The sequence below is a fragment of the Lates calcarifer genome, linkage group LG17 (assembly GCF_001640805.2).
Source record: "Lates calcarifer isolate ASB-BC8 linkage group LG17, TLL_Latcal_v3, whole genome shotgun sequence".
NCBI lineage: Eukaryota > Metazoa > Chordata > Actinopteri > Centropomidae > Lates > Lates calcarifer.
In genome coordinates this window covers 7360980-7386968 of record NC_066849.1, presented here as the reverse complement: position 1 = coordinate 7386968, position 25989 = coordinate 7360980, and the positions used below count along the sequence as shown (strand labels likewise).

At 40.0% G+C, this 25989-nt stretch overlaps 4 protein-coding genes across 5 annotated transcripts; all 4 read left to right on the top strand.

Moving 5' to 3' along the window:
- Positions 1–234: 234 nt before the first annotated feature.
- On the top strand, positions 235–7830 carry LOC108879030 (flavin-containing monooxygenase 5). Of its 2 annotated transcripts, none has more exons than XM_018670151.2 (10): positions 235–347; positions 1518–1702; positions 2185–2373; positions 2851–3013; positions 3108–3250; positions 3404–3600; positions 5188–5323; positions 5547–5766; positions 6102–6174; positions 7350–7830. In XM_018670151.2, exons 2-10 carry the CDS (start codon positions 1571–1573, stop codon positions 7702–7704), a joined length of 1608 nt encoding a protein of 535 aa, XP_018525667.1. In that variant the 5' UTR covers positions 235–347; positions 1518–1570; the 3' UTR covers positions 7705–7830. The 2 variants fall into 2 exon arrangements, with proteins under 2 accessions (XP_018525667.1, XP_050933417.1); XM_051077460.1 differs by lacking the exon at positions 235–347 and adding an exon at positions 1055–1150.
- LOC108879031 (flavin-containing monooxygenase 5) lies at positions 338–15027 on the top strand. Its single transcript, XM_018670153.2, has 11 exons — positions 338–347; positions 937–1040; positions 10078–10740; positions 11226–11414; positions 12013–12175; positions 12270–12412; positions 12566–12762; positions 12962–13097; positions 13323–13542; positions 13703–13775; positions 14547–15027. Exons 3-11 carry the CDS (start codon positions 10609–10611, stop codon positions 14899–14901), a joined length of 1608 nt encoding a protein of 535 aa, XP_018525669.1. The 5' UTR covers positions 338–347; positions 937–1040; positions 10078–10608; the 3' UTR covers positions 14902–15027.
- A 1048-nt stretch (positions 15028–16075) lies between these two features.
- LOC108879131 (flavin-containing monooxygenase 5-like) lies at positions 16076–21724 on the top strand. The gene is given in 11 exon segments (XM_018670312.2): positions 16076–16215; positions 16598–16738; positions 16846–17034; positions 17235–17397; positions 18394–18536; positions 19112–19308; positions 19910–20057; positions 20163–20370; positions 20484–20556; positions 20663–20846; positions 20848–21724. Coding segments are annotated over 10 exon segments (1668 nt in total). The 5' UTR covers positions 16076–16215; positions 16598–16606; the 3' UTR covers positions 21079–21724.
- Positions 21725–22040: 316 nt separating this feature from the next.
- Positions 22041–22519, top strand: LOC108879007 (flavin-containing monooxygenase 5-like). The gene is made up of 2 exons (XM_018670108.2): positions 22041–22181; positions 22289–22519. The coding sequence occupies exons 1-2, from the start codon at positions 22050–22052 to the stop codon at positions 22502–22504; spliced, it is 348 nt and encodes a 115-aa protein (XP_018525624.2). The 5' UTR covers positions 22041–22049; the 3' UTR covers positions 22505–22519.
- Positions 22520–25989: the final 3470 nt, after the last annotated feature.

Genomic DNA, 25989 nt, shown 5'->3' with positions numbered 1-25989 from the left:
CTCAGTGATTGTACTTTTACCTCAGGTGCAGTTCTGGGAATACATTCATGTCTTTTTCTATGAATTGTGTGATAGTCTGGTCATAGGTGCCTCTCTGTCAGATGTCATGTGTCTCAAGTTACTTCTGTATCTGTATGAACATGAATCTATAATTATATTGCATTGCATTTACTTCAAAGACACCATAGTAACATAGTAACAGGAGATAAAATACATTTATTCACTTGGTCTGCAGTTGGTTAATCATCTACTGGCACTGTCAGCATGTTAAAACATGACTGAGTAGTTGAACAGGTCTGTTTGAAGAGTGGAGCAGTCCAGTATTCCTCCATCCCTATGAAGAAGCGGTAAGCCTGATGTCCAGTGTTTGTGTTAATGTGGTTTGCAGTTTGTTGTTAGGCCTGGTACAGTTACACTGGTCTGTAAATTAATAAGTTTCCTTTTTGCTTAAATGAAATTTGCTAATTAAAACATTCAGCTTGAAAATAGGATGAATAATACAATACATCATATCTATGTTAGATCCTGTGTGGTGGATGCAAGAGACGAAAAACATGTTTGTTTGTTGTGTCAATTTCAGAAAAAGCCTCTGGATCAATAGAGATTTTTAAAAGTATAAGTTCATTCGTTCCAGTACAGATAGATAGATAGTACAATTAAACTTGGTCGAGAAAGGCTGCTGCAGTATTTTCTGTTTCTGAAAGAGGTACCATTACCACACACTGACTTAGCAGTGTGCCTGTTTACTCATGCCACAATTACTGCTGAGTTCTTTTTCAGTTTTTGAATTTCATGAAATAAAAACAGTGCATTAACATTTGAATAAAGGCTGATTTTCTAAAATGACAAAATTATTTTTAATTATTTTATTTTTCTTCCATCTTGTGTTTCATGTTTTGTTCTTTTTTGACCTGAATCTTGATCAACCTCCAACAGAGCAGTGTGTGTGTGTGTGTTTTTCTTAACTATTTCCAAATGAATCAGATTCTCTGACTTTTTCACAGCAGACATTTTGATAGGGTATTGCAGGAAAATCACAGGTGGAACTAATAATATTAACTATGGCTCCATCCCACAGTGAGTGCAGTACAGCAGATAATGACATTACATACACCTGTGTTGACTCGTCAGACTGTCTGCTGTGAATGAGGTCTGTTCAGCTTTAATCTCATCCATAATTTTTTCTCTTGTCATCAAAGACAAGAGCAGCAGCTCAGATAAATCTGGCTTTATAGGTTTTTGAAGTATAACTGAAGAAAGGGAACAGATGCTGCCAATGCTTTGTATAAGATGAAACTTTAAATCTTGATTATTACTCATCTGTCAGAATGAAATTGACATAATTATCTTGATTGACTCAATCGTCTTTGAAAAGCCACACTTTTGTGCAAATGACTCAAAAACAATGGGGTGTGAAGAGTGTGACAGTCACGCACTCATCTCATCGCTGCTTCATGTCACGCTACATAACAACACCATCATTTCCTCCTACACCTTTCTGCTTACTCCTGGCCTAGCCTCTATCTCAGAGCAGAGTTTCCATCGCTGTTAGCTGAGCTTCCTGTCCAATATGGTTCAGAGGGTGGCAGTGATTGGTGCGGGTCCTTCAGGTCTAACCAGCATCAAGGCCTGTTTGGATGAAGGTCTGAATCCAACCTGCTTTGACAGCAGCCATGACATTGGAGGTCTATGGAGATTTAAGGTAAGGGAAAGCACTTGTTTGTTATAGAGTCATATTCATCTGTATCATGTGCTGTAACTGAGGATTGTCACCAAATATCCCTCTGTTTTTCAGAACTTTTTTCTCCTGCAAAAGCCAAAATAACTGTTGACCTTTAGTTTATTATTTAAATAAGGAAATGCTAACCTTGGATTGGTTGTAAACTCACTGATAAAATAGACACAAAATTACACACTTTTAATGACAGACTTCTCCAATTAAAAAACAATATGATCTGGTACTTAGTAAGTAATTAGATTCCCACTTTAGCTTTTGTTGATCAGTGTAATGTATCTACATGCTTTAACTGTGTCCATCAGCAGGCCTCACAATGATCCTGTATTTTAAAGGTCCTCTGAAGTTTGGGAAATGTTAATGGATAAATCATACTGTATTATATGTGTGACAGTTTGATAACAGGCGAGGCAGAGAAGTGAAATTTATGTCTATCATGTCGTCGTTAGGAGAAGCCAGACCCTGTACAAGCCAACATCTATCAGTCGGTGGTCATTAACAGCTCCAAAGAGATGATGTCTTTCAGTGACTTCCCTCCTCCTGCGGAGCTCCCCAACAACATGCACCACTCTGAGGTGCTGCTGTATCTGCGCCTGTATGCCAAGGCGTTCAATCTGCTGCAGCACATACACTTCCAGGTTAGTGGTCTTCAGGTTTGTTTATAACATCAACAGTATGAATGCAGCTACTTTGTCTCTATGTAGCAGAGAGGAGAAATATATTCAATAATGTAACACAAGCTTTTCGGGACTTTGACTCATGGTGTGGAAATGATTGTGAATTAGATTTGTTATTGCAAAAATGAAAGATTAAATATCTAGCACAAACAATACAGTGAAATTCTAAAAGTTTGTTTAATGACAATATTAAAAGTTAATCTTCATAAGGAAAACATGTGAACCCTAACATAGGTCTGTATTTTTCAATTAATGACAACTGTAAACTGCAACTTTTGTGGGAATATATGATTATAATCCTCGACTGTATATGTGTATATAGGAATAGAGCTCAAATTTCAGTTTTCAGGAGTACAATATAAATACCATGCCATACGCATATTAAATACAGTGTAGTATATTCAGCACTGTGCGTGCATGTGTGTCTGTGTGTCTCAGACTACTGTGCTCAGTGTGAGGCAGACTCCAGACTTTGCTGTGACAGGCCAGTGGGAGGTGGAGACAGAAAGAGAGGGTCAGAGGGAGACTCATGTTTTTGACGCAGTGATGGTTTGTACCGGACACTTCACCCAACCTCACCTGCCACTCAGCGACTTCACAGGTACCAGAAATCATACTGTATATTGTGTTGTATTGTATCTATTTGCTGCTCCATGCAGCTATGATACACCATCTTTTTTCTTATTCCATTTCAGGTATTGAGAGCTTTGAAGGCAGATACTTCCACAGCTGGGAATATCGCAATGCTGATGGGATGGAGGGGAAGAGAGTGGTGGTTATTGGGATTGGAAATTCTGGAGGCGATATTGCTGTGGATATCAGTAGAGTTGCTGAGAAGGTACAGAATTACCTTTTTTTAGCTTTTGGGTCTATTTCAAATAGAGCAGTGCTGTTATCAAAATAATGTTACCTTTGACCGTATCATCAAACAATCTGTATTGTTGAAAGTGTAAAAGATGATATTTCCTCTCTGGTCTGGCCTGATCCACAGGTGTACCTGAGCACCAGGAGCGGAGCCTGGGTTGTCAGCCGTGTAGGACAGAGAGGATTTCCAGCTGACCTTTTTGGAACTTCTCGAATGCATTTGATGATAAACAAAGTCTTCAGCTCATGGATCAACAGGATGTTGGAGAAGAATCTGAACGAAGCGTTCGACCACAAATTATATGGCCTGAAACCAAAACATGGGTAACATGATACTGTACATGAACATCTTTATTTCATGAGGTGCATAACATGAAATTTACATCCAGTGCCTCAAGCTGTAATTTCTTTACACCTCACAATATGATTGAGCGTTGACAGAACAAATGATACGCTGATGATTTTGCTAATGGTTGTTGGGGTCAACTACGTGTTATTGGTTGTTAAATTAGTAAAAATATTAAAATTAACTAATTATTATATAAATAAATAGGATTTAATTTGCCTTAAATCCACCTCAGGGCGCCAATTCATTAAATCACTCTCATGCAATATGCTAATTATTAATTTGGAACCTTAATAACTAGGTTACAACAACAACCAAAATTACCATATCAATAGTTAGTTGAAGGATCTGGAGTTCTGCAGCACAGAGGTTGGTAATATTCACTTTTGTGCAACATTAAAAAGACCAGCAAACTATTCAGTGTTCAAACATGTTTAATTGAACAAATTCTAAATGAAATGACAGAAGACAAACTGTAACCTAATCTACAAACACTATGTACATGTGCGTGTGTGTGAGAAACATGACAAGATGGCTGACTTAAGTTAGTTTTTCGTCTTGAGCCGCATGGCTTAAAACAAAGGACCTGTAAGCAAGATGGCGGAACCAAAGATGGCCGACCACATGTCCTGTGGGGGAGGTTGACAAAGGAGTATTCCTTTGTCTAAGGGAAAGGTGGAAGGTGTCACAGAAAGGGGGAGGTTAGCAGTTGCATGCAAGACAGTGAGGTGTACCTACATGTGTGTCAATGCTAACAACCTGTGCAACAGTGCACAAGCACTACGTTGAACTAAATCAATGCATATACTGGCAAAGTTGAAAGTCTTATGTTTAGCCAAGCTGTGCTAGGGAAGGTAATATAAACTAGGCCCAGTTACGTTACCAAGTCCAGGGGGGGAAAGAAGATGCTTTTGGTGTGCTGCTCACAAAGTCCTGTTGTGCTGATGAAGTCCAGTAAAGTGCAGTTGTCCTGGCTGTGTGGTCTTTGTCCTTTGTTCTCCTTGCAGAGTTAGCTGGTTGAGGCTAACTCTCCTCAATGCTGTGGTGTGGTTCCTTTCTCTTGGTGAGCCCAGCTGGCAGACCTTGTGTCGTACTTGTTGGTGTTTGATTATAAATCTCTTTTTGGTAGGCCCTCGTGTCGCTACCAAAGTTCAGTGCAGTGCAGGCCTATGCCTCAGGAAGGCCTCATGGAGGTCAGAAGCAGAAGCGAGAAGAGCAGAGCTTAACTCCTCATTGAGGAGCTGGCTGAGAAGACAGAGAGACTTCTCTTTAGAAGACTCTTAAAGAGACTGAAAATAACTCTAGAGACTGCCCAACTGCCAGAGAGGAAAAGGTGGCTTCTCCTTTTGTATGGCCATGCAGTCCATGCAGTGATTTATTGCAACTGGAGTTGGAGGCTTCACACTTAGGTGTGAAAAGGTGAAGGTTGCTGGGAAACTGAGTTCAATGGCTCTCCTTTGTCTATAGAACAAAAGGAGCCATTTGGTCTCATCCTCCATTTTGAATGGGCTGGTACAGCCTTAAAATGTAAAGTTTGTCATGTCAGTGGTTTCTTCTTGTGGCAGGTTGTTTGCACAGATCCCTGTCGTGAATGATGACCTGCCAGCTCGGATCATCTCAGGTCGTGTTCAGGTGAAACCAAATGTGAAGGAGTTCTGTGGGTCCAGTGTGGTCTTCACTGATGGGAGCGTCATAAACAATGTGTGTATTGATATATTTCTAAAACTCTGGATTCAACATATGTACATGATCCTTGTCAGATAATGTTGAAAAAATGTGATAAGACAGGATCTATTTTTTCTTCTATTTCTACAAATCATGTTCATGGTTTAAAGTCTCTTATTTGGTTATAGACAATGATATAATCACAGGGTATTAATATGTTCACAGTCATCAAATCCTTACATGCATTTATGTCATACAGGTGGATGTGGTGGTGTTTGCCACAGGCTACAACTACAGCTTCCCTTTCCTGCCCTCAGCTCTGCAGGCTAAAAGTGGCTACAGGCTGCTTCTCTACAAACATGTGTTCCCTCCTGCACTCACTCAGCCAACGCTGGCAGTGGTGGGCTTTGTTTACAGCTTTGGGGCGGTCAACCCACTGGCTGAGATGCAGGCACGCTGGGCTACAAGAGTTTTTAAAGGTAAGGCATGACAAGTGTGGAGACAGTTTAAGAGACTACAGTACCTTACTTTGATGGGACAGGCATCAATCAATACACTGGATCCTTTAATTTTTATTGTGGTATTAAGGTGAGGGTCTCCACTGACAACTGAAGCTCAGATGACAGAGAAATAACAGCTGTGACAGACCTTTATGATAATAGGAAATTCATAATGAACCTCCTTTTGATCCCATACTGTAGCTGTCCCATCCCAAAAATGAGTTATTGTACTATCCATTATAATTACAAAGAGGTGCACTTCACTTCCTCTGGGTTTTGTTTATTTTAATTTGACTGTTTTTTTCCCCACTTAGGGTTATCAACTCTCCCCTCAGAAGAGAGAATGATAAAGGAAATTCAGAAAGACATCAAAACAATGCACCAGAGGTAGGAAATAACTGAACAGAACAGAATCCAAACACATCATTTTTGGTGTAATATTTTCTTTTGAATAAAGTCATGTGTTATACTCACAGGACAGTGAAAACATAAGTGGCCACTGTTCTCGCTGTAAAAAAAATTAGTTTTTCATCACCTTACCTCCACGAATCGCTGCCATACTGTAGTGGAAGGGTTTGGGTGCTCCCCTGAACCTAGGTAGGGTCTCCCAAGACAAATTGGTCCGGAGCCAGACTAAGAGCCATTAAAAGACGCTGATGAAATACACATTTGTGATTGTGGTACCTCAACCAGAACAATAGTAGGGATCCAGATGTCCCAACACCTGGTGGCATAGACTGGCTCTAGGGACATTGAATGTCAACACTCTGGTGGGCAATGAGTCTGAGCTGGTGAGGGACGTAGAGCAGTACCAGCTAAATACAGTTGGGTTCACCTCTACACACAGCACAGGGGCTTGACTCTCTCCTCTACCAGAGTCACTCAAGGTGAGAGGCACCAGTTGGGAGTGGGGGTACTAACAAGACCCTGGTTGAGTGCTGCTGTGTTGGGGAATGAGAGGGTGGCCTCCCTGTGACTACAAATTGCTGAGAGTAAGGCTCTAGACGTTTTGGAGTCTCTGGGCAGTGTCAACTGGGGACTCCATACTTCTGCTGGTGGGCAGTGATGGGGAGACCTGGTGGGGCATGATCGAAAGGAATGCTTCCTTGATCTGAACCTGCTCAGGGCTTTGTTATTGGACTTTAGTGCTAGTCACAGGTTGGCCATAACAAACATAATGTTCAAGCATAAGGTGGCTCATAAGTGTACTTGGTACCAGAAAACCTTGAGCCAAAAACCGATGATTGACTTTGTGGTTGTATCATCAGATTAACAGTCATAAGTCTTGGACACTTGGTTGAAGAGAGAGGCAGAGCTGGCAACCATCACCATCTGGTGGTGAGTTGGATCAGATAATGGGGAAGGCAAACAGACCCGGCAAACCCAAATGAATAGTGAGGGTACACTAGGAACATCTGGCATAGGCCCGAAGTGCTCCAGCTTCTGTGGTTGTGGAAGCAAAAACTCAGGTGTGGGAGAAGTTTGGGGAAAATATGGAGAAGGACTTTCGCTTGTAACTTATTTTTGTTTTTAATTATTTTTGTTTTGTTTCCCTCTTTTAGTTTTGCCTGCTCTGAGCGTTACCCCTACCAGGTGGACTACATCCCTTACCTGGACTCTCTGGCAGAGCAGGTAGGGGCTCGACCAAACATACTGTGGCTCTTGATGAAGGACCCCAGACTGGCACTGCGGGTTTGGCTGGGTCCCTGTACTTCTTATCAGTACCGTCTGACTGGACCAGGCCAGTGGGTCGGTGCCCGTCAGGCTATTCTCACCCAGTGGGAGCGGGTGATTCAACCTTTCCGGACCAGAGAGGTACCAGAACCAGAGACCAGACCCTCTTCTAGACTGAGCATCATGGTGACTTTCTCAGGTGTTATCCTGTTGTACTGCTGCTACAATAAATTCTGTATATGAATGAAGCAGCACACTAAACCAAACTGTCCATGTCAAAGTGATATAGGCAGAGCATGTTTTTAGAAATTAGTAACTTAATTACTTGAATGAAAAATAAAGTTTTTAAATAAACATGCTGGATTATAATTTTGGTGAAATTCTGTACAGTGTTCTGAACACTAATATTAAATGTGCTTTTGCTTTCTTGGCACCTGCCTTTCTGCTGCATCTCACTACCCACTCTGTGTAAACCACTATTTAATATTGGCAGCTGTACCTTTGACAAATTACCTTAGTCTTTAAGCGATAGTCTTTAAGCGATACGTGACAGTACGTGTGAATACATCAAATACATTTTGGTCTTTTCCTTTAAGTTTGTAATTCAACCTGTTGACTAATTGCAGGCCTTCATGATAGGTGGAGCCAGGCCCCCCTGATTTTGGCCTAAATACAAACCCTCCAGAGACAAAAGGTGTTGTTATTGTATAGGAATTTAGATATGGTTCAGACAAAATGACTGGAAACCACAGAAATAAACTATGAACTAATCAAACTTAAAGTAGATGGCTTCTTCAAATGTGACAAAGTTAACAATGTCATCATGTGCTGTGGCTTCTAGGTAAATAAATAGCGTAATGTTCATGTGTGTTATGCAGTATTTAAGACTGGCATTGCAAAATCAGATTGTGTACCCTACATTATCTTAATTAACATAATAAAGACATCTTTATCCTGCATCAGTATGAGGACTTCAGCTGTCCAGCAGATGGAGACACAAGCACAAAGTAGAAAACTGCTCCTGCAAAGAATCAAAGACCTGCTGATATGTACAAATTCACTGGTAACCAGAGAGTTTAATGTTTATATATATATATATATATATATATATATATATATATATATATATATATATAAAGCTGTATCTTATGTGTTATAAATTAAGAATCCATCCATAAAAGCAAAGTTTGGATTCCTAGGTATTAAAAAATAATTCAAATATAATGATTCATGTCTACCTCTATCATACCTTCATTTATCATGACCTTCATTTATATGTACAGACTTCACTGGTAACCAGAGAGTTTGACAGAATTAAAAATAAAGATCGACTGATTGAGTAATTGATTCACTGGTTGATTGATTGACTGATTGGCTGACAGCAGCCTCCATGCGTTGTTTTTAAAGACAGAAACATACACAGGTTCATGAAATCGTGGTCTGGCTGTTAAATGTGGCGTACAACGGGTGTCTCTTTGCTTTTCCACCAGTTAACACTAAGGGTCATTTTAGGATAGTGATACATTTACACAACCACCTTCACGCCACCCACTGTGTGATTTAAATTCAGCACGAAAAAAACGTTCCTTCTTCCAAACGCAAAGGTTCTTCCAATCGCCAAAGTAAAGCATGCACACAGTTAGGTTGTGACTAGCAGGTTTGTTTTGAAGAACAGATCGATCAGAACAGGTTAATCCATGCTGAACTTTGATTACAGTCTAATGTTTGGTACTGTAGCCAACATTTACAGAAATGTCAACATGACAGAGGGAAAAAAAAATAGGAAAAGGTCCTGGCCAACTCCCTCTGGTGTACAGATCCACAAATGCATCCTGTTGCTGTCGGAGAAAACATTCAGACTGATCTGTATCGTCCTTCACAGAGCTGAAGTATGACTCGTCATGTGGCAGTGGTTGGAGGAGGACAGAGCCACTGATGTCCAGTGTTTGTGTTAATGTTGGTTTGCAGTTTGTTGTTAGGCCTGGTACAGTTACACTGGTCTGTAAATTAATAAGTATCCCTTTTGCTTAAATGAAATTTGCTAATTAAAACATTCAGCTTGAAAATAGGATGAATAATACAATACATCATATCTATGTTAGATCCTGTGTGGTGGATGCAAGAAACAAAAAACATGTTTGTTTGTTGTGTCAATTTCAGAAAAAGCCTCTGGATCAATAGAGATTTTTAAAAGTATAAGTTCATTCGTTCCAGTATTGATAGTACAATTAAACTTGGTCGAGAAAGGCTGCTGCAGTATTTTCTGTTTCTGAAAGAGGTACCATTACCACACACTGACTTAGCAGTGTGCCTGTTTACTCATGCCACAATTACTGCTGAGTTCTTTTTCAGTTTTTGAATTTCATGAAATAAAAACAGCGCATTAACATTTGAATAAAGGCTGATTTTTTAAAATGACAAAATTATTTTTAATTATTTTATTTTCCTCCATCTTGTGTTTCATGTTTTGTTCTTTTTTGACCTGAATCTTGATCAACCTCCAACAGAGCAGTGTGTGTGTGTGTGTGTGTGTTTTCTTAACTATTCCCGAATGAATCAGATTCTCTGACTTTTTCACAGCAGACATTTTGATAGGTTATTGCAGGAAAATCACAGGTGGAACTAATAATATTAACTATGGCTCCATCCCACAGTGAATGCAGTACAGCAGATAATGACATTACATACACCTGTGTTGACTCGTCAGACTGTCTGCTGTGAATGAGGTCTGTTCAGCTTTAATCTCATCCATAATTTTTTCTCTTGTCATCAAAGACAAGAGCAGCAGCTCAGATAAATCTGGCTTTATAGGTTTTTGAAGTATAACTGAAGAAAGGGAACAGATGCTGCCAATGCTTTGTATAAGATGAAACTTTAAATCTTGATTATTACTCATCTGTCAGAATGAAATTGACATAATTATCTTGATTGACTCAATCGTCTTTGAAAAGCCACACTTTTGTGCAAATGACTCAAAAACAATGGGGTGTGAAGAGTGTGACAGTCACGCACTCATCTCATCGCTGCTTCATGTCACGCTACATAACAACACCATCATTTCCTCCTACACCTTTCTGCTTACTCCTGGCCTAGCCTCTATCTCAGAGTCAGAGTTTCCATCGCTGTTAGCTGAGCTTCCTGTCCAATATGGTTCAGAGGGTGGCAGTGATTGGTGCGGGTCCTTCAGGTCTAACCAGCATCAAGGCCTGTTTGGATGAAGGTCTGAATCCAACCTGCTTTGACAGCAGCCATGACATTGGAGGTCTATGGAGATTTAAGGTAAGGGAAAGCACTTGTTTGTTATAGAGTCATATTCATCTGTATCATGTGCTGTAACTGAGGATTGTCACCAAATATCCCTCTGTTTTTCAGAACTTTTTTTCTCCTGCCAAAAGCCAAAATAACTGTTGACCCTTTAGTTTATTATTTAAATAAGGAAATGCTAACCTTGGATTGGTTGTAAACTCACTGATAAAATAGACACAAAATTACACACTTTTAATGACAGACTTCTCCAATTAAAAAACAATATGATCTGGTACTTAGTAACTAATTAGATTCCCACTTTAGCTTTTGTTGATCAGTGTAATGTATCTACATGCTTTAACTGTGTCCACCAGCAGGCCTCACAATGATCCTGTATTTTAAAAGTCCTCTGAAGTTTGGGAAATGTTAATGGATAAATCATACTGTATTATATGTGTGACAGTTTGATAACAGGCAGAGCAGAGAAGTGAAATTTATGTCTATCATGTCGTCGTTAGGAGAAGCCAGAGCCTGGACGAGCCAACATCTATCAGTCGGTGGTCATTAACAGCTCCAAAGAGATGATGTCTTTCAGTGACTTCCCTCCTCCTGCGGAGCTCCCCAACAACATGCACCACTCTGAGGTGCTGCTGTATCTGCGCCTGTATGCCAAGGCGTTCAATCTGCTGCAGCACATACACTTCCAGGTTAGTGGTCTTCAGGTTTGTTTATAACATCAACAGTATGAATGCAGCTACTTTGTCTCTATGTAGCAGAGAGGAGAAATATATTCAATAATGTAACACAAGCTTTTCGGGACTTTGACTCATGGTGAATGTGGAAATGAAAATAAATTGTTGAATTTAGATTTTGTTTATTTGCAAAAAATTAAATGACGCTGAAATGATTTAGAAATATCCTAAAGTTCACAAATACAAATACAGTGAGCACTGTGTGCTTCTTTTAAAAATTAGTTTTGCTGCTTTTCAAATTCTGAATCTGGATGAAAACGAAAGGTCACAACAACTAAATCAAAGTTTTTAATGACAATATTAAAAGTTAATCTTCATAAGGAAAACATGTAAACCTTAACATAGGTCTATATTTTTCAATTAATGACAACTGTAAACTGCAACTTTTGTGGGAATATATGATTATAATCCTCGACTGTATATGTGTATATAGGAATAGAGCTCAAATTTCAGTTTTCAGGAGTACAATATAAATACCATGCCATACGCATATTAAATACAGTGTAGTATATTCAGCACTGTGCGTGCATGTGTGTCTGTTTGTGTGTCTCAGACTACTGTGCTCAGTGTGAGGCAGACTCCAGACTTTGCTGTGACAGGCCAGTGGGAGGTGGAGACAGAAAGAGAGGGTCAGAGGGAGACTCATGTTTTTGACGCAGTGATGGTTTGTACCGGACACTTCACCCAACCTCACCTGCCACTCAGCGACTTCACAGGTACCAGAAATCATACTGTATATTGTGTTGTATTGTATCTATTTGCTGCTCCATGCAGCTATGATACACCATCTTTTTTCTTATTCCATTTCAGGTATTGAGAGCTTTGAAGGCAGATACTTCCACAGCTGGGAATATCGCAATGCTGATGGGATGGAGGGGAAGAGAGTGGTGGTTATTGGGATTGGAAATTCTGGAGGCGATATTGCTGTGGATATCAGTAGAGTTGCTGAGAAGGTACAGAATTACCATTTTTTAGTTTTTGGGTCTATTTCAAATAGAGCAGTGCTGTTATCAAAATAATGTTACCTTTGACCGTATCATCAAACAATCTGTATTGTTGAAAGTGTAAAAGATGATATTTCCTCTCTGGTCTGGCCTGATCCACAGGTGTACCTGAGCACCAGGAGCGGAGCCTGGGTTGTCAGCCGTGTAGGACAGAGAGGATTTCCAGCTGACCTTTTTGGAACTTCTCGAATGCATTTGATGATAAACAAAGTCTTCAGCTCATGGATCAACAGGATGTTGGAGAAGAATCTGAACGAAGCGTTCGACCACAAACTATATGGCCTGAAACCAAAACATGGGTAACATGATACTGTACATGAACATCTTTATTTCATGAGGTGCATGACATGAAATTTACATCCAGTGCCTCAAGCTGTAATTTCTTTACACCTCACAATATGATTGAGCGTTGGCAGAACAAATGATACACTGATGCACGCTAATGGTGCAGCCTTATAATGTAAAGTTTGTCATGTCAGTGGTTTCTTCTTGTGGCAGGTTGTTTGCACAGATCCCTGTCGTGAATGATGACCTGCCAGCTCGGATCATCTCAGGTCGTGTTCAGGTGAAACCAAATGTGAAGGAGTTCTGTGGGTCCAGTGTGGTCTTCACTGATGGGAGCGTCATAAACAATGTGTGTATTGATATATTTCTAAAACTCTGGATCAACATATGTACATGATCCATTGTCAGATAATGTTGAAAAAATGTGATAAGACAGGATCTGTTTTTTCTTCTATTTCTACAAATCATGTTCATGGTTTAAAGTCTCTTATTTGGTTATAGACAATGACATAATCACAGGGTATTAATATGTTCACAGTCAAATCAAATCCTTACATGCATTTATGTCATACAGGTGGATGTGGTGGTGTTTGCCACAGGCTACAACTACAGCTTCCCTTTCCTGCCCTCAGCTCTGCAGGCTAAAAGTGGCTACAGGCTGCTTCTCTACAAACATGTGTTCCCTCCTGCACTCACTCAACCAACGCTGGCAGTGGTGGGCTTCATCCACGGCTTTGGGGCGGTCAACCCACTGGCTGAGATGCAGGCACGCTGGGCTACAAGAGTTTTTAAAGGTAAACTGCAACAAAGGACCTCTACAAGTGTGGAGACAGTTTAAGAGACTACCAGTACCTGGGACAGGCATCAATCAATACACTGGATAATTTAACTTTTATTGTGGTATTTAGGTGAGGGTCTTGTTTATTTTAATTTGACTGTTTTTTCCCCACTTAGGGTTATCAACTCTCCCCTCAGAAGAGAGAATCATAAAGGAAATTCAGAAAGACACCAAAACAATGCACCAGAGGTAGGAAATAACTGCAAAGTTAACTCTTGAGCTAAAGCTGTTCATATCTTCAGTTCCATAATTAATCTGTTGAGATGCTGTAATCATCAACCTTAATGTTGAACAGAATCCAAACACATAATTTTTGGTGTAATATTTTCTTTTGAATAAAGTCATGTGTTATACTCACAGGACAGTGAAAACATAAGTGGCCACTGTTCTCGCTGTACAAAAAATTAGTTTTTTATCACCTTACCTCCACGAATCGCTGCCATACTGTAGTGGAGGGGTTTGGGCGCTCCGCTGAACCTAGGTAGAGTCTCCCAAGACAAACTGGTCCCTGGAGAGGAGCCAGACTAAGAGAGATTAAAAGACACTGATGAAATACACATTTGTGGTTGTGGTACCTCAACCAGAAAGAGGAAACCAGTGGCAGGGCTTGCATTCATGGGGCCTGACAGACAAGGATCCACCGCCCTGTAGACTCGCCACCTGCGGGAACAGGCATTGGGGTCAGGTGGCAGGCAAAGGCAGGGATCCAGGTGTCCCAACACCTGGTGGCATAGACTGGCTCTAGGGACGTAGAACATCACCACTCTGGTCTGGAAGGAGCCTAAGCTGGTGAGGGAGGTAGAGTGGTACCGACTAAATATAGTTGGGCTCACCTCTACACACAGTACAGGGGCTTGCAGCAATCGTGGAAGCAAAAACTGCAGGTGTGGGAGAAGTTTGGGGAAAATTTAGAGAAGGACTTTCGCTTGTAACTTTTTTTGTTTTGTTTCCCTCTTTTAGTTTTGCCTGCTCTGAGCGTAACCCCCTCCAAGTGGACTACATCCCTTACCTGGACTCTCTGGCAGAGCAGGTAGGGGCTCGACCAAACATACTGTGGCTCTTGATGAAGGACCCCAGACTGGCACTGCAGGTTTGGCTGGGTCCCTGTACTTCTTATCAGTACCGTCTGACTGGACCAGGCCAGTGGGTCGGTGCCCGTCAGGCTATTCTCACCCAGTGGGAGCGGGTGATTCAACCTTTCCGGACCAGAGAGGTACCAGAACCAGAGACCAGACCCTCTTCTAGACTGAGCATCATGGTGACTTTCTCAGGTGTTATCCTGCTGTACTGCTGCTACAATAAATTCTGTATATGAATGAAGCAGCACACTAAACCAAACTGTCCATGTCAAAGTGATATAGGCAGAGCATGTTTTTAGAAATTAGTAACTTAATTACTTGAATGAAAAATAAAGTTTTTAAATAAACATGCTGGATTATAATTTTGGTGAAATTCTGTGCAGTGTTCTGAACACTAATATTAAATGTGCTTTTGCTTTCTTGGCACCTGCCTTTCTGCTGCATCTCACTACCCACTCTGTGTAAACCACTATTTAATATTGGCAGTTGTACCTTTGACAAATTACCTTAGTCTTTAAGCGATAGTCTTTAAGCGATACGTGACAGTACGTGTGAATACATCAAATACATTTTGGTCTTTTCCTTTAAGTTTGTAATTCAACCTGTTGACTAATTGCAGGCCTTCATGATAGGTGGAGCCAGGCCTGATTTGCCTAAATACAAACCTCCAGAGACAAAAGTGTTGTTATTGTATAGAATTTAGATATGGTTCAGACAAAATGACTGGAAACCACAGAAATAAACTCAAACTTAAAGTAGAGGGCTTCTTCAAATGTGACAAAGTTAACAGTGTCATCATGTGCTGTGGCTTCAAGGTAAATAAATAGCTAATACAAACATGAAAAGAGCTCACACACTATTAGTCATCTCTTTAATGGTCAATGTCTACATTTTGTTCTTTAAGTGATAAATAACTTTATGCTAGAAAAAAAACTGAAACTGTAAATGATTCAATCAATTACAATGACACGTTCATGTGTGTTATGCAGTATTTAAGACTGGCATTGCAAAATCAGATTGTGTACCCTACATTATCTTAATTAACATAATAAAGACATCTTTATCCTGCATCAGTACGAGGACCTCAGCTGTTATATATTACACACCTTTTCTCCAGCAGATGGAGACACAAGCACAAAGTAGAAAACTGCTCCTGCAAAGAATCAAAGATCTGCTGATATGTAACAAATTCACTGGTAACCAGAGTTTAATGTTTGTTTTTGTTTTTTTTAATAGAAAAAAGCTGCATCTTATGTAATTGACAGTGATTGGCTGACAGCAGCCTCCATGCGTTGTTTTTAAAGACAGAAACATACACAGGTTCATGAAGTCGTGGTCTGGCTGTTAAATGTGGCGTACAACGGGTGCTGTTTTCTTGTATTGGCGCTGTCTGTTTGCTTTTCCACCAGTTAAATAACACTGACTAAGGGTCATTTTAAGATAATGATACATTTACACAACCCCCTTCTCTCCGCCCACTGTGTGATTTAAATGCAGCACGAAAAAAACGTTCCTTCTTCCAAACGCAAAGGTTCTTCCTATCGCCAAAGGTAAGCATGCACACACGTCTTGTATACTCGATCGAAACTTTTAAGTGCATCGGATAAAAATTACGGCGCAACTAAACGGACGAATGTTTAACTCGGAAGTCACCGACAACGCCCAAGTAGAGTTAACACTATATTTAAAAAGTTAGGTTGTGACAGCAGCATTTTAAATCGCAATCAAAGCACGACGTACAGCCACATGTTAATCCATTAACTTTGATTACAGTCTAATCTTTGGTACTGTAACCAACATTTACAGAAAGGTTAACTCGACAGAGGGAAAAAGTCGTTGGTCCTGGCCAACTCCCTCTGGTGTACAGATCCACAAGTGCATCCTGTTGCTGTCGGAGAAAACATTCAGACTGATCTGTATCGTCCTTCACAGAGCTGAAGTATGACTCGTCGTGTGGCAGTGGTTGGAGGAGGGAGTTCAGGTCTGGCCTGTATCAAATGCTGTCTTGATGAGGGACTGGAGCCTGTCTGCTTTGAAAGCAGTGATGACATTGGTGGTCTGTGGAGGTTTAAGGTGGGTCACGCAGTGTGCACATTGGACTTTCTCACTTATTCACAAAGTGTATTTAGTGAGTGATGATGAGTATTTTCTCTGATGTTGGTCGATTTACTTCACTGCAGGAGAATCCTGAGCCAGACAGGGCCAGCATCTACCACTCTGTCATCATCAACACCTCCAAGGAGATGATGTGTTTCAGTGACTTTCCAATCCCTGCACACTTCCCAAATTTCATGCACAACACTCTCATCATGGACTACTTCAGGATGTATGCTGATCACTTCCAGCTCACCAAGCACATACGCTTCAACGTAAGGATACCTCACCAACCTCCTGCCAAGTATTACATTTCTTTGTATCTGAAATCATACCATACCATGCTCACCTTGGCTTCACATCTACAATGCTATTTAGTTTAATAACAAATGATTAAAGGTATAGAACATGTTTGACACTTGCCTTAGGGAAGAAAATATCTGTGTTTTAACTGTAATCTGTTTCTGTCACCCAGACCAAAGTCTTGCTGGTGAAGCAGAGATCAGATTTTTCTCACTCAGGCCAGTGGGATGTTGAAATAGAGAAGGATGGCAAAAAAGAGAAACACATATTTGATGCTGTGATGATCTGTATTGGACATCACTGCCACCCCAACCTGCCTCTCCATGACTTCCCAGGTAACTTGTATAAGGCTATAAATAAATATCCCTCAGTTTGCTGAAGGGGAGAGTTTGTCATTTAAGAATCAACCTTTAATTCACTATGAACGAACCTGTAATGGCAACCTTGTACAATGTAGTTACACAATACTGTATCAACAGTAAGGGAACAGTGTTGTCAGTACATTGCTTCAACCTTGGCCTAAATTATATTTTTAGGGTAAAGCTGTAATACTGTACCTGCTTCAAACACAGATCAAAGTCCTCTCTGGTAGAAGCAGGGGCAGAGCAGGCCTACTGCCAGAAGGGGGGAGGGCTTTGTTTATGGGCCCTCTCCCCCAGTCACTGGATAGTGTAATCAGTAATATTGTTCATAAGTGCAGAGGAGAAATCGCCAAAAGTATAGCTACTTAATCATAAAACAAACAGAGCATTACATGTAGTTCACAGTTTATCATTTTAATCCCTGTACGATTATTACAATGCTGTAATATTCCTAATATCTCTGGTACAGTTTGATAACTCTCCAAGAACTGAAATTACTGAAATTAATATCGCTTTAAAATATTTATATATTAACTTAAGTTTTTTTCTATGTATTTACACCTGGTGGTCTACCCAAAATTATCTTAGAATTAATCTGTGATATCAGATAATAACATACTTTCTGTTGTAGCTACTCAACAGTTAATTTGTGATCTTTTTCTCATAGATATCTCTATGAAATTTTACATGGAAGATTCTCAGTCTGTATGTCTTGTCCATCTCTCCTGATAGTAGGAAATAGTTATTTGTCTGTGAGCCACGGGGGCTGCTGCAGTGTACAGCAGCCAAATATCATAAAACATCAGGATCACCGCACCCAACTCAGTGTTACTGGCCTTTACTGGCCTATCAGCTTAGTAATGAAAAGCTAGAGACAATGTAAGGCAGTAATCCACACAATAACCAACCGCTGAGCAGATGTAAAGCAATACTGTATGCGGTAGTTATGAATCTGTATCTTTTTTTTAGGCATTGAAACTTTCACAGGAAAGTATTTCCACAGCCGAGACTACAAGACCCCTGAGGAGTGGAGGGATAAAAAGGCTGTGGTGATTGGAATAGGAAACTCTGGAGGAGACATAGCGGTGGAGCTGAGCAGAGTCACCAAACAGGTTGGACTGAGATAGTTACATATAGATGATGCATGTATCAGTGTTGGGGTCTTGGGCTATATTGTCATAGTTCTGGCTATCGTTATAACATTTTATTCAGTTTTATTGCTTAGATCTGAGAATGGCACATGACCTTCACCTGTATATTCTGAAGCAAATTACTTGGGGGTGAAATTGAAGATAGGGGCAGGCGATCTGTTAATTTATTGTTCTGTAAAACTGCCAGCACATACTTTACACAAACTTTATTTTTCATCTTTGTTTTCACTTTCACATGTTGATTAGATGAAATGGTGATTTGATTAACACCCGTCTGATTGTTTGGGTTAAAAAAACAATTATGACCACATGGTTGTGTGAACAGAACATAAACTGGATAGTTAGATACAGCTACTTTGCATCTGCCTGGTAGAGACAATATCCGTGGTGGAAAGAAAACAGTAGCTAGGCCACAGGCAGCAGAGCCACAAGTGATACCATCCCTTATTTTGTGTTCACTACATTTATATATTGATATTTCAGAATCAGACATTTTTGCCAGTTCGATGACTGACTACCACGTGTCCTCTTCCCAGCTTTACCTGAGCACTCGAAGAGGAGCCTGGATTCTGAACAGAGTTGGGGACAATGGCGTGCCCCTTGATTTGCTTTTCAACAGAGTGGTTAACTGTATGGAAACAGTTCTTCCCTTCAGTGTTTTCTGTGGTCTTGGAGAGAGTCGGCTGAACCAAAGATTTGATCACGGTCTGTACAATCTTAAGCCAAAGCACAGGTACTGTATTTGCAACTGTTTTTGTTTTTACAATTCTATCTATTACAGCTACAGTAAAGTTGACACTTTGTTTTCCCAACGCATTGTCCAAGGGAAGATATTTCAACAACTGTCAGCCAGAATAGCTGTAAAAATTTGTTGTAGTTTTTCATGGTCCCCAGCTTATGATCCAAACTATACTATGACATTTTCTAGGCTCACCATCAGAACACAGATTCCCATTGTACTAAAGACTATCTAATCTAGTTTGCAGATTGCCATGAAATTTAATGACCACATTCACGTTCACCCTCACAATCTTGGACCATTATTGAGCTTTTCTCCACCACCACCCTAAGGCCAAAGTGTTAAGTTATGTGCTATCTGTGAAATTTGCTGAAATACTTCTAAGGAGTATACCAGCTTTAATGACCTTTTGGTATTTTCTCCATTCATAATCTTTAGGACAAACTTTTAAGACTCGCTGTTTGTGTGGCTATATAGCAAAAGTATTAACGTGTTCACTCTGCGGTTTAGACTTCTTGTCTTATGTTAATAAAAATGCTTGCAGTATTGATCAGATTGTTCTAACATAACTAACCAATGTTAATATAAATCTCAGGCTGTTCAGCCAACATCCCACAGTGAATGATGAGCTTCCCAACCGCATCCTATCTGGAACAGTTCAGGTGAAACCCAACATCCGCAGATTTCAAGGGTCCAGTGTGGAGTTTGATGACGGGAGTGTAGTGGAAGATGTTGATCTGGTGGTAGGTTTGATTATTAAAAGTGTGTACACACCCGCACAAACTCACCCATCTGTTCCTCTGTCAGCAGTGGTAGTGTGTAACTGACATGAGCCTTTTGTCTTGCAGGTGTTTGCCACAGGTTACAGGTTTTCCTTCCCATTCCTGGCCTCTCATGTGGTCTCAGTGTCTGAGAACAAGGCGTCTCTATACAAGTATGTGTTTCCTCCTGAGTTGGACCGTCCTACACTGGCTATCATTGGCTTGGTGCAGCCACTGGGAGCCATTATGCCCATCTCTGAGATGCAGGCCAGATGGGCCACACGTGTCTTTAAAGGTAATACATTTTTTTAAATGCAACCTCTCTGTCTTTTTCAGAGTTATGACCAGATAATAAAAAACGAAAAGCTATTACCAAGAAGATGAATCACTATGTCTCCTTTTAAACAGGCTGCGTCAAGCTTCCCTCAGTGGCTGCCATGCAAAAAGATATCCAGTGCAAGAATGAGACCATGGCTAAAAGGTACTAGAGTGGATTTACTAAACTTCATGATAACTTACATATTTTGTACCTGAAAAGTGCTATATTTTGTGCTCTACAAAATAACCAGCTCAACCCTCTTTTTCAGGTACGTCACCAGTCAGAGACACACCATCCAGGTTGACTATATCAGCTACATGGATGAGATAGCCAAACTGGTGGGGGTTCAACCCAACATCCCAAGGATGCTGCTTACTGATCCCAGGCTGGGACTTAACGTGGTGTTTGGTCCCTGCACACCTTACCAGTATCGTCTCAGAGGGCCAGGAAAGGTGGGCTGGGGCCCGTCAGGCCATCCTCACTCAGTGGGAGAGAGTGGCTCAGCCCATGCAGACCAGGCCCTGTGATGAGCCCAAGCCCAAGAGATCCTTTAAGTGGCCTCTGATTCTGTCGGCTGCTGCTGTGGGTTTGGCTGTGTACATTCACAAGAACAACCCTCCAGCTTTCCTACAAGATCCCACTGCACTGCTGGACAAGATAAAAGCGTACCTGCCTGCACAGTGATGTGAAATTCCTATACAACCGATTTTAGTTATGATCACTCCTTTAGTGCTTGTAAATGTACATTTTTGTAATTTTTAAACTACTACCCCAACTCCTGAAATGGACAATATACTAAGACGTGCCAATGATGCCAGTGGCTTCAAAGACCAGCTGATGATATACTATGCTAAAAACTGTTAATCATCATATTAAATTGTGTGTCTGCCAGGATCCCAGTCTTGGTTTTCTGTCTTCTCGACAAAGCTATACGCTCATACTGGGTTTACAGCTTTTATTCTTTTATTCATACTTTTATAATCTACCTGTATGTATTGTCTTTGTTTTTTTCTGCATAGTGGTGGTATCATATGATTGCACAGTTCTTGCTGACACCTCTCTCATTCATTTTGCCCATTGTAAGCTTCATTTTAAAATTATATTACAATTACATACATCCTGCATTGCTTCTGTTAAAAGTTTATGATGTATTACTTGTGTGTCCTGCTTTTGTGTGATTTTTTTTTGACATACTGATTTTTACAGTCATTTAAAACTCCTTTGTATATGCTCAGTCACTGACTAAAGGATTCATTTGTTAATCTGAATGTAAAACTGTCCTTCTGTATGTTAGCTTCTGCCAAATAAACAAACCAGATTTTCTAGAGAAGTTGACTGAGAAATCCATATCAGTCCAATAGCTTCCAGAGGGGATCTGTAATAGCAAAGTTATGGATATTCTGAGGATATAAACCCCTAACATAAGGTTACTACACCAGATACATATTGATTAATGATGAATTACAGTAAATTATAGATCAGACATTGCTGTAAAGAAAGTAGACACCAGGTCTACAATAGGTAGAGAAAAAATATGTATCTTTGGCTCATCAACTGTCTCTTTCATGTTGTGAGCAGCTCCATGAATGCATCCTCTTATTATAAGAGAAAACATAATTCAGACTGATCTGTATCGTCCTTCACAGAGCTGAAGTATGACTCGTCGTGTGGCAGTGGTTGGAGGAGGGAGTTCAGGTCTGGCCTGTATCAAATGCTGTCTTGATGAGGGACTGGAGCCTGTCTGCTTTGAAAGCAGTGATGACATTGGTGGTCTGTGGAGGTTTAAGGTGGGTCACGCAGTGTGCACATTGGACTTTCTCACTTATTCACAAAGTGTATTTAGTGAGTGATGATGAGTATTTTCTCTGATGTTGGTCGATTTACTTCACTGCAGGAGAATCCTGAGCCAGACAGGGCCAGCATCTACCACTCTGTCATCATCAACACCTCCAAGGAGATGATGTGTTTCAGTGACTTTCCAATCCCTGCACACTTCCCAAATTTCATGCACAACACTCTCATCATGGACTACTTCAGGATGTATGCTGATCACTTCCAGCTCACCAAGCACATACGCATCAGATATAAAATGTTGTGTAGTTCAATGTAACAGATGGTTGAATGTGTAGTCAATAGATGATACCCAAAGTCTTGCTGGTGAAGCAGAGATCAGATTTTTCTCACTCAGGCCAGTGGGATGTTGAAATAGAGAAGGATGGCAAAAAAGAGAAACACATATTTGATGCTGTGATGATCTGTATTGGACATCACTGCCACCCCAACCTGCCTCTCCAATGACTTCCCGGGTAACTCATATAGGCTATTATTTAAAAAAATAAAGCAAAGTGTTTATGTTTATGGAATTAGTTGTAGAGAGGATTACACACTATAATTCATTCATTCACTCATCTCACAGACAATGCTGATCTGGATGTGTTCTTTGAAACTGTATGGGACTTAAATCAGGCCACTTTCAATCTGATATTCTAACTGTAATTTGTCCCTTATGTTAATGCAAACTTTGTAAAGCTGAAAGAGTGGTATGGACAGAATACTGGATAATGTTGATAATGTTATAACTGATGATGTGATGTGTAAGTAATGTGTCATTTTGATATGAACATTAGCCAAACAAGACAGCTGGCTAATGTTTTATGTCAAACATTATTAATGATTTCAAAAACTGCAGATGTTTTACACTTGGTTTGCCAAAGACAAGGTAAAGTGTCCTTTGTTTCTTCTGTTAAACATCTGGACTGAAACCAAAGGACAAAGCAGATGTGACGTTAAGGCTAGAAACTGCTGTACTTTTTACACTTGTACTAGTAGTGACCATTACTGTTGTTTGCACATCTGTTTAACCATTTATATCTGAATCAATAAGGGAGACAATTTCTTTAATTTATTTATTTGTTTTTATTTTCCGTTTAAATCAATGAATACCAAGGTATCATGACCTTCCTGGCAGCAGAAGGACAGAGGATTTTATTCACTATCCACTGTTTGTGGCTTTGGACAAATGAATGGAATGTAAAATGCAATGCATTTTGTTTGACAAATCTGTCTTCTCAGGCATTGAAACTTTCAGTGGGAAGTACTTCCACAACCGAGACTACAAGACCCCTGAGGAGTGGAGGGATAAAAAGGCTGTGGTGATTGGAATAGGAAACTCTGGAGGAGACATAGCGGTGGAGCTGAGCAGAGTCACCAAACAGGTCAAGAGGTTATGTCTTTAAAGGTACAGTAATACATGTTCTGTAAAATGCTTTAAACAGCTCCAGTCTCCTTTCCTTACAGAAATATATTGAGTATAAGAGGCAAATTCACTGATAAGTTCTTCTGTTACAAACAGGTTACATCAAGCTTCCCCCAGTAGCAGTTATGATGAAAGATATTTGATACAAGAAGGAGACCATTGCTAAAAGGTTGAACTGTCTCAACTTTTCAGGTACATCACCAGTCAGAGACACACCATCCAAGTCAACTATATCAGCTACATGGATGAGATAGCCGAACTGGTGGGGGTTCAACCCAACATCCTGAGGCTGCTGCTTACTGATCCCAGGCTGGGCTTAGGCGTGATGCTCGGCCCCCGGCACACTCAGAGGGCCAGGAAAGTGGGCTGGGGCCCGTCAGGTCATCCTCACTCAGTGGGAGAGAGTGGCTCAGCCCATGCAGACCAGGCCCTGTGATGAGCCCAAGCCCAAGAGATCCTTTAAGTGGCCTCTGATTCTGTCAGCTGCTGCTGTGGGTTTGGCTGTGTACGTTCACAAGAACAACCCTCCAGCTTTCCTACAAGATCCCACTGCACTGCTGGACAAGATAAAATCATACCTGCCTGCATAGTGATGCTCATTTAATATTTAATTCATTTCTGATGTGATTATGATTGTATAATGCATGGTTGATTTGATGGTAGCAATTTGCTGCTTATAGTCAACATAGTGATCATAGACAGTGCAGATATGGAAAAAGCAAAATTTAGATCCTTTAGATGTAAAAGAATTCCAATTTAGACATAATTAATGAAAATTGATACAAATGTCAAAAGTAAAAGTACAAATCCCATATGTTTACAATTCTTAATGAGTAAGTAATTATTAAACTAAACTGCTGCATTATATGTCAAAAGTGTGAAGGTAAAGAATTTTAATATCAAAAAGATGTAGCAACAACTATGCAGTCGTGGTGTAAAAGAAAAAAAAAAAACAATATTTCCCTCATTTCAGTGTAACATTGCACAAAATGAGATGTGCCTAAAAATCAGTACTTCAGTACTTCTCTAAATATGCTGCTTTTACACCTCTGGTAGTGTCTAGTACATTACTCCATATCGAGGCTAGACCATAAATGAAGATAATGTACAATGATGCCACCTAAAGGCAGCTTTAAAACTTACCTGATGTTTTCCTTGAAATAACTATGTATTGTATAGTCTTCTGGTCTGCCTCAGATGGGGACCATGTGATTAAAGGTCTCCCTCTAAGATCTCTTTGTATCTCATGAAGCAGTTTAGACTGTTTTCTTTTAAAGGTTATAATACAGTTGCGTGGTGACACTTGTCTGTAAATGTGAAGAATGAAGACATTACAATGAAAATCAACAATACCAATAAGTATGGTGCAGGAGAAATTGCTTGTATTACTTTTGTGTACTTACTTTCTTATTATTCAAATACAGAACACTGACACAAGATGTTTGTTCTGCAAATTTTCGCACCATTATCAATAAGCTGACAATTAGCTCTGTTAATATTTTTTTAAGCAGTAGATTTGCTTGGTTTTATTCAGTACATTACATGACTGTAAGCCATGTGACCAGGAGTGTTTTGGAGGAAAAATGTCATGTGTTAAAGTAATCTCATAGAGTTGATCTACACGTTTCCACCACATATTCATTTAAGGTCAGATCAGAAACAGGTGGGCCGATTCATTCGTCTTTATTTTAATATACGTACCTATTCTTTACGATAAAAAATGTAGGAAAAATATAGGCAAAGACAGATAGATATTTTAAAATTATTCAGATTATTAAAAAAAAAAAAAAGTCTGTTACGGATTTGAGCTGGACTTTAAATAAATTTCAAACTAACCGCCGCTCGTGAACCACCGGTAGACCCCGGAACAAGAATCTTCCACGCGTGACTCGTTAACATTCGGGTTGCCAGGTTTCGGGAAACATATGATGTGACTGTCACTCGAGGGATGACAAAGATTGTAGGCTACTATATATACTGTTCGTAAATCGTATCACGCACAAAACATACATCTGCATACATCTGAATTTAAGACGGTAACATCTGGCCTCATCTTTCCTACAACTGTTTAAATTAATTTGGACGTAGGCTACTCCAATACAAGCATTGGAATCTGAAAGGCAAATTAGTTAAATATTACTCTACCTAACATCAAAATACTTAACAATATCATATCATATTATAAAGGTAGGTTCATTCATGCCTGAATTGTATGAAAGTGTATCCACTTATGATTAAATCTCAAACCTTAGTTATTGTTTTACCACTAAATATTACTCTACATACCGTTATCAGGCCTATCACTGATTCTATTTTTAAGTTAAATTCTTTAAGGAAAA